The sequence below is a fragment of the Nymphalis io genome, chromosome 12, assembly GCF_905147045.1.
Source record: "Nymphalis io chromosome 12, ilAglIoxx1.1, whole genome shotgun sequence".
NCBI lineage: Eukaryota > Metazoa > Arthropoda > Insecta > Lepidoptera > Nymphalidae > Nymphalis > Nymphalis io.
In genome coordinates this window covers 9030050-9042364 of record NC_065899.1, presented here as the reverse complement: position 1 = coordinate 9042364, position 12315 = coordinate 9030050, and the positions used below count along the sequence as shown (strand labels likewise).

Genomic DNA, 12315 nt, shown 5'->3' with positions numbered 1-12315 from the left:
ATGTCGATCAGAAAAATTTACATCTGTCAAAAAGATCAAGCTAACTTGTACAGGGTATAATCTCTCTTGAGATTAGCCGCCGTGGCCGAAATCGGTCTGGAGGACATTATTATTACCAATATTTTTTTATATTATTTATTCTTTATATTATTTTTTTATTTCGCAGGATAAACCGTAAAAAGGGGGAATCCGGTTTATGTAGGATTCTTATCTCTTCCGTCCTCTGCACGAATTGGAGTGGTTACGGAATCGTTTAAATGTAACACACCCGCATATTCTGCAGAATTCTCCTCAGGGGAAGGAAGTGGCCCATTGCAACCCCAATCATTTGAGTTGACTGCCTCATTGGTCTTCAAATCCCAAAGGGAAGTAATTGGGTTTTTCCGTAGGAAAATTCTCAGTAGCAGCCCGGAATCTCGAAGTTGGAAGTGCGTACACTCCCGTGCCTCGGAAAGAACGTAAAGCCGTTGATCCTGCGCCTGAACTCTTTCCAGTCGTGTCGGATTGCCTTCTCATCGGATTATGAGAGTTAGATAATAGAGAGTGCACCTGTGTTTGCGCACACACTTATGCATTATAATATGTCCTGTGCAGTTGGCTAATCTCTCTTGAGATTGGCTGCCGTAGCCGAAATCGGTCTGGAGGACTATTATTATTCATTTGGGTTGCTCCTCACCGAGCGGAGAGGAAAACAGGTCGAAATCGAGATAAATCCCGACCTGTTTCACGGTGTTCCACAAGCATTTCAAAGTCAATTCAAAGTCCCCGCTGCCATTCTATTTCAGGCTATTTGTAAAAACGTGCGAGGCCCGGTGGACTGGTTGGAAGTGGGAAACTCCAAATGTTTCACCGATTTTCGATTTACGCCAACTTCACCCATCGTAATCATTGTATAGTATGTTAATTTTTTCTCTATATTTTGTGTGTGTATTGTACAAAAGCCGGCTTTATGCTAATTATTGCCAATAGCGTTCTCTGCTAGCCAATCCTAGGAAGTGCAAGATAGTACGTTTTATACGTGGGCAAAAGAAAAGTAAATGATTTTACAGAAAGTACAGTTTAGGATCAACGGGCTTTACTTTACATGCTCTGGAACGGGAGTGTACCATGCCAACTTCATAAATTGTTACTGAAAAGTCCCGAGAAATCCCTCTAAGTCGCATTTCAAGCTAGAGAGCTTGGATTTCCTCTAAATGTACTTAATAGAAGCAGTTAATTGTATAATTATGATATATTAAACTACGAAGAATATATTATTGCAATTTTAGCTTAGATGAGAAGTTTTTAAGGCAGCAATCTGTGTCTTTTGTTAAAAAAATGCTTTTGATACCTATAATAATAAATATTTGGAACAAAAAGTTCTTTTCGCTGTAGTTTTAAAAATTATTAATATACCATAAAAATGCTAATCAAATACTTAAATTGACGGAAAATCCAGTAATCTGTTTAACTTAAAAATTAAACCCGTCAATCTTACCTTATCGACCCAGAAACGAGAGCTCTTTTGCGTGATGTAGCAGCCTAAGGAAGACGGAACATTGCCCGCCAACTTTACATTTTATTGATTTGCACGTGTTTTGTGCTAATAAACTCGGTTTGAAGCTGCCATCTGGTTTCAGGATTTATTATTTAACAAAAATAAAACTTATTTCACCCATACGAAGTTGTAATGGGCAGTTAGTACAATATTAGGTATTAATAATTATAGCCTTAATAATAATACAATCTTATGTTATGAGCAGTTGTAGGTTTGCCGTGTGTTCTTTTCATTAATAATTCCAGTTGGGATTGCAAAGATGCATTGAGGTAGGCAGACCTATCTTAAGATTATTATGCTTATAATACGATATCGTAGGTTATTAATAAGTTGATTATATTTATATACATATATAGGGTTAGGTTACATTAAGAATTTAACTTATGGTTAGGATAAAAACAATATTTGCACATCATGGGACTGTAGACGTCTATAGACATCATAACAATTATTTAGTGTTTGCGTCTAGTATAGTATGCTAACGTGTGATATCTTACAATTATTGTATGATTTTTTTATTATTTAAAATACAAATAAAAATGTAATAGCAACGATCTTAGACGTTTCATAAAATGTAACTAGTTAGATTGAGTTGAAAGTCTCGTCTAATAAAAGCGAAACAAACACGAAACCGTGAAGTAGATATTAGCTAGTACGTAGTTACTTATAATTAAAGTTTTATTTTATGTCGTTTGAAAGGACTATCATGTTATCTATGTCGAAACATTTCTTTGTAGGTATATAACCTTATATAATACATTGAAAATATGTACATTTATTACTCCTCATGGACTGTTAACGTCTGCAAATAGTAAACCACGAAATTCCCCGGTGTATACCACCTGGGTATAGTGGACTTGGAATATTAATAATTCAAGAAAGGTACATATTTGAGGACCAAAAACAGATCAAAGCCTTGAAACATGTGCCAGTAACATTAAATATCTAAGTCATAACGAATTTACTTAGAAAAAGATTTTAAAGAATTATAAAATAATGTTTTTACGTGCTATTTGGGACGCTGTTTTCTTATCAGAGAAAATAACGCTACCGAACTCTTCTGCTAGCTAGGTGTAGTTGTTTCATGTTTGGCTATGCAGTCAAATGTGTATCTTAGTTATTAACATTATTGCTTTATTGCAAGCAAAGCCCATAAACATGTGTTAGTTACAAAAATCTTATCCTATGCTTTAATTATACGTAATGTTACGAGTCTAGTAAAATATTTTCGATATAACCTTTTTTTATTAAGATATGTAACTATATATTATAATAAAGAAAAAGAACAATACAATCATTCACCGAACAGGTCTTTTAAAAATATATTTACATAGATAATAAAAAAATATTAAAATTACAAAACAATTTAAAATTACAATATATAAAAATATTGTGTTTGGCCTTTTTATGTAACGAAATAAAAATATAGATATATATCCCTGAATTCCAAAGTTTACGGCAAATCCAATTCACGATATAGTTCATAATTATATTAATTTAATAAAATGAAACATCAAAACAGTTGCAATATTCAAAAAAATTTATTATCAAAAATAGTTTTCTTAATAGCTAAATCAATTGACAATATCCTTCATTTCGACATCGTCGGAAATAGATTCCAAATCATCAGGTTCGTCTAACAATGCTTGCAACTGATGTATCGACGTCACAAGCACGTGGAATTGTTTCTTCCTCAATGACAATCGACTCTCTAACTGTTGTTTCGTTGTTTCAAGACTACTTAATTCCGTTTTCAGTGTACCGAGACGTTCTAAAGTTTCCTTCCTATCAGGCTGTTCACTTATCACTTTCGCTAATACATCATACTCTATACGATTCTTCCGCACCGTTTTTGCTTGAGCTAAATCAGCTTTGCTCTTTTCTATATTGTCTTTCGCTATTTCTATGCCGTTTTCTAGAATTTTAGATAACGATTCGTAGCTCTGCAGTTCTGCGGCCATCATTTCAGAGCCGAGTTGAGATTTAGTTACAGCGAATTCACATTGAGCAAGTTGAGCTAACATTCTATCATATTGTGTTGATTTACTGAAAGTATAATGAAACATTTGAAATGTATTTTGTTATAATCTATTGTATTGTTGAGTTTATTCACGCCCATAAGTTAATCAGCCATTTCAATGACAGCCACGCCTATTACGCAGCACTTAGACTGTTGTTTGTGTAAGTAATAAAATATTGACTGTAGCTATTTATTTGAATTTGTAAATAAAAGAAGAACATAAATTAAAAAATCTGGAAAAATAAGGCAAATATAGACTATAGATCTGATTGCATTCTCTAATCGATTTGTTGATCATTCAATTCCAAAACTACAAAATATTGTGTATATATGTTTTTAAACAAGATCCTAGACAACATTAATATATTTATGATATACAGACCTTGAACATGATATTCCTTATATTAAAAATGTAAAAGTATATTTTATTGTTTTTTATGCTTATATTTCATGTTGAAGATTATGTGGACATACCAAATGTCTTTGATCTTTTTCTACTTAATATTTAAATCATTTCATTCATAGCTAAACAAGATTTTACTGTTCTGCTTTGAAAAAAATAATAATCAACTGCATTTCTCTCTTTGTTGATCTATTAGCTAGGTAGTAAAGGAATATATTCAATGGTTCTAAGTTTAAATATAGAGTCAGGCGAATAGTTGTTTTTCTGTTAAGAAGAGGATTTGCCAATAATCACTTTAATGCTTCAAAATGAAGCTAAAGCCAATGTGCCTGATTGAGAAGTGTGATGAATGAGAAGAGTTCAACACTCTTCTGGGCAGGATTTGTCATACCATTGGATTATAAGTCAAGAGAGAAGAGGCTTGGGTTTGATTGGCTAGTTATACTATTTTATGGTAAATTTATTAAAATAAATGTTACATAAAACTCACACCCACTCATCAGATATTCTATCGCAAAACAGCAGTACAGTTGTGTGAGCCAGAGTAATTCTAAAGCACTAGGGACATGAAGTTATAACATCTTAGTATCCAAGGTTGGTGGTGTGTTGGTGATGTATGCGATAGTAAACAATTCTTACAATGCCAATGTCTATAAGCATTGGTAACCACTTACCATCAGTTGGCCCATATGCTCATCCACCGATCTATTCAATAAAAAATAAAAACAAAAAAACAGTTATAGAATTATAAATATATATGTTTATGTTATTTATAATCTGCTTTTTGTAATTGTATTGAATGCATATATGTTTTGTAAAGTACAAGTTTAAAAGAAGAAAAAAAAATCTATCACTCAACTAGCCATAACTGTTAAATCATTTGATACAAATACAATCTACATATAAATCCAAATTCTAACCTCTCTTCAGATTTTTCATCTGAACTGTTACACCATTTTATTAATGTTTTTAACAAAACATTAAGACGACGATCGTCTCCTGTTCCGTCACCGTCTATCAGAAGCCTTCTTCGTATTACATCCTCTGCAAATGTAAAATATGTAACATGTATTCCATTCTAGCAAGTAAAACATAAAAGTTGTTAATCGCTATTATTACCTACCATCACCCATTTTATTAAAATTAAAGAACTCAACGTCCTACGTTAAGACAGGTGTGGTTTCGCACTTATTAGGAACTTATTAATTGAATACTAGTTAACTATAAAATAGTATCTTTTTTTAAATTCAATTTCAAACTTCAATCGTTTCAAATCAAACTTTCTGAAAATGCTTTGATGTGAGGGGTCAACTGACAATTGGCAGTGTCAAACCAAATAACAACAAGAAACATACAGGTTACCTAGAGAGGGCTTTTGAAAGAAATTTAAATTTAGCTTTACATTTAATTTAATCTTCTAAGCCCATTCGGAATGTTTTACAGGTAAAATATTCAGTAGCAGTATAGAAACTGTATTTCCCACATAATATATCTCAATAAACGTTAAAAATCAAAATTAACTATCATAATAAAACTTTACTACTAAAATAATAATTACTTTTGGTAATATAAGTTGAACAAATTAAGAATTGAAGAATATTTTTCAAAAAATGTTTTTTTATAAATAAAAATAGATTATTATGACAAACAATGAGTCGCACGAAAATCTAGTGATTACATTACTTTTATACTCTGACAATGTTGCTGTAACATACATTACCTACCTTAAATATTTCCGAACGTAATATGTCAAATAATTGTTTTGCTTTTGAGGTAGCCCTAGCCCGTTTGTAGTTAATTATGGCAAATTCCTATGGTTTATTTACTTATTATATGCAATTCATACTTACAAGATTCGTATTTATATAAAAGAAGCGGATTAATATTTTACAGTCATGGAAAACGTAAATTTTAGTGAGAAAGTAGAAAATTATTTTTCGGAATTGGGTCGATGGTTTGTTATCTTTTGCTGTTACGTATTTGTGTTAAAACAAATTTATAATAAAGAAATACAAAAATAATAATATTTCAGGAAAGTGTGGCGCTGCATAATATTGGGTCAACTATTGTCTCTACTGCTAAGTGGCAAATGTATTCTTACTACTCTACTTCAAAGTGCTACTTGGCAATTTCCTACTACTGGCCAGCTTATTGTACCCTATTTAATACTTTTTATTTTATTTACACCATCTCTACTATGCACTGGACCTAAAAAAATATTACAGTAAGTTTTTATACAAATTAAATTCAAACTTTCTTTCCAGAAGTCTCTTAGTAAATTTGTAAGTTGCAAATGTACCATAAGTTTTTAATTAAATGTGAAGCTACAACCATAATACTTCATAGTAACAAATTAATCAAATAAAAAAATAATATTCCATGCATTGCATTGTATGCTATAGAGTATGTTAAACTGTAGAATAGCATTTGAGTACCAAAATTTAAATATAATGAATTATTAAATGTATAATATGGCTAGTGTCAAATTAGCTGTGTGCTGGTTATAGTATATTCTAAAGATCATTGATTTTAAAATAAAATATTTTATATTTACAGAAAGTGGTGGCTAGTTCTCATAGCATGTACTTTAGATGTAGAAGCAAGTTGGCTTCTAGTGCTATCACAGCGTTTTACATCAGTACTTAGCTGACAACTGTTAGCATGTAGTGGAGTTGGAGCTGCACTAGTAGGTGGAGCTTGGAGAGGTCAAAGGTTGGGTGTGGCTCATGTAGCAGGTGCTACCTTAGGTCTCATGGCAGTTGTGTGTGTTGTGTGGGCTGATGTTGAGGGTGCTCCTACTGATGGTAATACTGATTTTTATTTAATTTTTCTTAAAGCCTATATTTGTTTCATTGTTAATAATTAAAATACATTTAATATATTATTTTATGCACTCATGTTTGGTATTATTATAATCACCTAAATATAAATATATATAGTTTGCACTTTAAATAATATTTTCGAACAAGTGAAAAGAATATTTTTAGTAAAATTATTTAATTAGTATTTTGGGGTGATGTGTTTGGATTTGTATTATTTCAAAATATTTCAGGTAAAAATCAACTAGTAGGAGATATGCTCTGTTTAGGAGGTTCACTCCTTTATGCAGTAATGACTGTGCTGCAAGAAATCATGCTCCAAACACATTCATGTGCAGAGTACCTGGCTCTGCTGGGTTTTATTGGCAGTGTCCTATCTTGCACTCAAACATTTTTCTTGGATTTTGGAGAAGTATTAACATTCAATTGGTATGAACTTGAAACAATTGTGCAGCTTGGAAGTTACTGCGGGGTGCAGACAATATTTCAAATATTACAAAGTTTTATGCTGCGTGACTCTGGCTCTATTATACTGCATCTGTCATTTCTCTCTGCAGATTACTACACTCTTATTGCTGGAATGTACATATTTCAATTTAAGGTAAGTTGACTTACTGCTGGGGTAGGGCTGCTTCTTTTAAAGGGAAGTTGCTCCGATTTGGGTTTTTTAATATGCTTGTGGTAAAATATTATTCTACAAATGCAAGCTTTCTGGCATTGCTAACGTGCCCAGCATGAGTTGAATGATAAATATAACTAATGCACATATAAATCTTAGTGGTACTTGTGATTAATTCATATGTTATGTCAGTTATTAGCTTAGAATTTAAGCATAATTTAAATAAATATTTATAACTTAATCCCAATAATACAGACAGCCCAATTAGCTACATACTGTATGGTAATATGGGATATGCATTTGCAATTCAAAAGTTATGCACTTCTTTTTCAATTGAAGAGCTAACTTAAATAAAGCATATTTTGATTTGCATTGTAATAAAATTGAAATTATATTGACTAATAACAACCATGGGATTGGATGTTATATGGCCTGTAAATACACTGAGTAAGCCTCATTCATGTCACTGGATCAAATTGATACAAGAATCACTGATTGATACTATGAGGCTCTCACCTTCAAGGTAGTTCAAAAAGCTATTTAACTACTAATACAGCTGACACTCTCTCTTTTCTCTGAAACTAAGTGTATAAGTAAGAAACTAAGTGTATAAGTAAGAAACTAAGTGTATAAGTAAGAAACTAAGTGTATAAGTAAGAAACTAAGTGTATAAGTAAGAAACTAAGTGTATAAGTAAGAAACTAAGTGTATAAGTAAGAAACTAAGTGTCTAAGTAATGTTTCAGGTTGTAAAAACCCTTTAGATCAATTTTTTTTTTATTAAGCCCGGACTACTGTATTTAAGGGAAAGGGGAATAAATATCTTAGATCCCAGTTGCCAGTCAGTGCATTGGTCCATTTACTGCTATCCAAAATTGACTTAATGTGTTTCCCTTTAGTTTCACGCTTTGTACTTCCTGTCCTACCTGTTGGCCATGGTGGGCGTGTTCCTGTTCAGTTCACGACCCACGAGTCCGCCGCCGGCGCCCATACTTCCACAACTCATCCATGATTCTGTGCAGTCGCAGGATAATGTCTCCATGTGAGTAAACATCCATACAATATTATATTTTTATATATTTTTTTTATGTTTACTAAATTCGAAAATTAATACTTTCATTAGTAGTAATTTATAAAGTGAAATATACTTTAAATAAATCATGCTTGGATAAAATGTCTTAGATTAATTCAGAATTTTTATATTTTATTATTCCTTTGACTATGGATGGATTATTTATGCTTAATAGCAAATCAATAATTCAATGAAATCTCTGCACAGTTGTGGATTTCGTCATAATATAAAGCATACTAGTTATGCTTACTAATATAAAGCATATTATTAATCTTGGAATTCTTAGTAAACATATGGTATATTTAAAAATAATAATATTTAACAAAAACTAAAGCTATGCTTTTAAAAATTTAAATCTAAATTGTATATGCATATTAAGCTTTTAATGTTTTAACTTATAGGGAGTTCACAGTGCCCACTCTGGACTGCATTCCCCTTTCAGAGGGACTCGAACCCCCCATGAGTAGAGATACAACATTTACATCATTCCTTGGAGGGCCGCAGACAAACTTATCTAATGTTCCAAATGGTAATGTCACTATTGGACACTCAAATGGTATAAACAATACTAAAGAACCAACTCAAAATTAACGTATTGAATTGAATATCTCATAGCTTCTTAACATTTGTATTATTAGTTTAAGAATAATTAAGTTCATATTTTAGGACCAAAGCAAGTAACCGCCTCAAATATATTGTTTTTGAATTATAATTTCATTTTATTCTAGAATCAAATTATAATTTGACTAGACATATTTATTTACAGTTGATTACGCTTAATAGTTATAATATAATTAGCTAAAATATTCTCATTCAAGAAGGAATTTGATGAGTTAGTTTGCTAGATTCATTGTATGTATTTGTAATAAAATCTACCTAACTTTAATTATTATTGTTCAGAACAGATTGAATGTTAAAACTCTTAGATAAATTTATAATTCTGTTATAAAATTGTCTGAATATAAATTGTATATGTAATTCTTATTTTGTGCTTAATATTTATTATACTAATAATAAATTAATAGTATCTTAATAAATCTAAATATAAAAAATAGTGACATTTAATTTTAAATGTTTGTAGAAGTATAAAGTACTAGTTAATATAAAATTTAGCGCACAGTAAAATCTATCAAAAAAAAAAAACAATATTGTTATTGGAATTAAATTTTAACCGGAAATAAACGAATTGAAAATTTATATAAACATAAACTGCCATATACTCGAATTTTTACTCAATTTTAATCAATTAGATTTAGTGATGTTTGTATGGAATTTTAATGTAGTTTCTACATAGATTTAAGTAATATTCTATGATAGAATATGTAATATTTTCTCGTGGTATTTAAAATAGGCACACTTTTTAAAACACCTAAGATTGTTTTCAACAGCCATGTTCAAGAGCTGCATTTACATTTCTATGAAACATATTTAAGTATAAAATAGTGTGTAATTTTAAAGATAATATGTAGGTAAATTAGAACGCTTCATACATTTATTTTATTTAACCAAAGATTTAACAATATGTGTCTTCAATTAAATCAATGAATATTTTATTTTCTTAGATTCAAATGATTTAAAATGAATTAAACTATTACATGCTGTGATTTATTTGATATTAAGAGATTATTGTGATGTTATATTTTAAAGATATTATTCAAATTGAGTTATATAATTAATTGTTTACTGTAATCGCTTGTCTAATATAAGATTTATGTATAACGCTCAATTACTAAAAGTAAGATTTTAATATGCAATTTAAATATTTAGTCCATTAGTTGAAATATTGATTAACTAAAAACGATAAAATGGATTTGAATATTTTTATTTCTTATATAAAAAAAAAAGTATGCATGCATAGCTATGGGCAATTTACTCTGGGTACCAATCACTTATTACTTATCTACTGTCAAACAGCCTTACTTTGTATTGCTATTTCGGTGTGATAAGTGAGTGAGCCAGTGTAATTATAGTGGATAATATTACAGTGGCAATGATTACCAGTTTATCTTCATAAATATTTGCATAATATTTGAAATTGACCTCTATTGACTTTTATTTTGTTCTTGAACAACAAGACGCAGCTGTATATAATGTGAATGTAAGTCCTTGTTATATAAATGCTACTGTTATCTAATTGCCTCTTTTTAGTTTTAAATCTAAAGCCATTTACATCATCATGATTGCACATAACAAATTTGGTATCTATAAATAAATAGGTTCAGATTAATTGATAATATATAGTAACATATTATTTTAAATAATTTATATTAAACAATAACACCAATATATTAATGAGAATTTATCCATAATTGTTTCTGCATGTCAAAAATTTGTCTCACTATATACTTATAGATCATGAAATATACAATGTTTTCAAGAATTTAAGTGTTGTTATTTCTATACATTTCCTAATACTCCCTTATAATTTTATTTAGACAGAATTTTCTGTAAAAAAATACGTCGACTATTATAATAGGAGTAGCTAGTAAGTATTTCTTGCTTGGCAATTTAAAAGAATTTCAAAATCTTATTTTATTTTTCATAATGGCAAAATAGCTCTAAAAAATACTTTACTTTCATAAAATTCATATGTGGCTTCCAACTTCCAATAAGCATTTAATCGTTTTGTTTATAATTCTTGTAGACGAGGGTCGAGAACAATATTGTGATGCTTTTGTCAATAACATAGGTAACTAAATTAATTTAAAAAATATATTTAATCATGACGTAAGACAAAATTACGATAGATGATTCATTTTACTTGAAATTAATTATTTTAATTAAAATTAACTTGTTATTGTGTCATTATATATTAAAAAATAAAGAAGTATATTTCAACAACAACAAAGAAACTTTTCACCATTGGACATAGGTGGCAAAGAGAATACAATCATTTCTGTTAAATGGATGAGAAATTTGAAAAATATAGGATAGAATTATTTGCAACATATGGTAAAATGCGTCCGAACACGTGGTGCGTAAACATAAACACAATTGAAGGCAAACGAAAACTAAATTGGATAAATAGATTTAAAAAAATTATAAATATAATGTTTTGACATTTTTTGCGTAGCAGCCGTATACACTACATACGGCTGCTACGCAAAAAATGTCAAAAGTTTGACAAAAATATTTACATAATTTACAAATTCATGTAAACACATGGTTAACACTTGTTTAGTATATTAAGTCCCTTCACAATATTAAAAAATAATAATGTTATTCTTTATAACTATCTCCTAGTAGTAGACTAATTTGGAAACAGAGATGCCTATTAACCGGTTTCCCCCGCATTGTACTTCACCTTCGCTGCAATTCACTACATCAGATAATATGTCTATCCATGACCATGACAGCGATGCTTCGCAATCAAAGGTTACATTTAGAAGTAAATGCAAACACAACCCTGAGCAAGATTATTTGAATAATCTTAAATTTGAAATAAAATTTTACATTCCCGAACTTAAATAGCTCAACATGTACCAGACAAAAATTAGTTGTTGGAAAGGATTTTCAGTATGAATTAGTATATCTCGATTTAATGGCTACTTAAGGTCTTAAGCAAGATATGAATTGTCCGACCGCATATTACCATTTACCGAAATATTACAATTTAAATAAATAAATAAAAACTGACCATTTAGTAGTTGTTTTTAAAAAGGGCAACATTTTACCTATTTCAATACATATGTTCAAAATTATACTGCTGGCTTGTAAGGACTCTTAAGCGGGATTTTATTATATTTTCAATGTTTATTGTTATCGTAAGACGTATACGATAACAATAAACTAATAAAAAATATATATATTATTCATATATTATTTGTTGTTGTTATATTTGTATGT

At 30.0% G+C, this 12315-nt stretch overlaps 2 protein-coding genes across 2 annotated transcripts; one reads left to right on the top strand and one right to left on the bottom strand.

The window, feature by feature from the left end:
- Nucleotides 1–3055: 3055 nt before the first annotated feature.
- Nucleotides 3056–5271, bottom strand: LOC126772417 (THO complex subunit 7 homolog). The gene is made up of 3 exons (XM_050492789.1): nt 5084–5271; nt 4881–5004; nt 3056–3583 (listed from the first exon to the last, which is right to left on the bottom strand). Exons 1-3 carry the CDS (start codon nt 5091–5093, stop codon nt 3112–3114), a joined length of 606 nt encoding a protein of 201 aa, XP_050348746.1. The 5' UTR covers nt 5094–5271; the 3' UTR covers nt 3056–3111.
- A 449-nt stretch (nt 5272–5720) lies between these two features.
- Nucleotides 5721–10822, top strand: LOC126772370 (solute carrier family 35 member F2-like). The gene is given in 6 exon segments (XM_050492722.1): nt 5721–5914; nt 5993–6184; nt 6517–6764; nt 7013–7380; nt 8297–8439; nt 8871–10822. Coding segments are annotated over 6 exon segments (1200 nt in total). The 5' UTR covers nt 5721–5855; the 3' UTR covers nt 9061–10822.
- The last annotated feature ends 1493 nt before the right edge of the window (nt 10823–12315 follow it).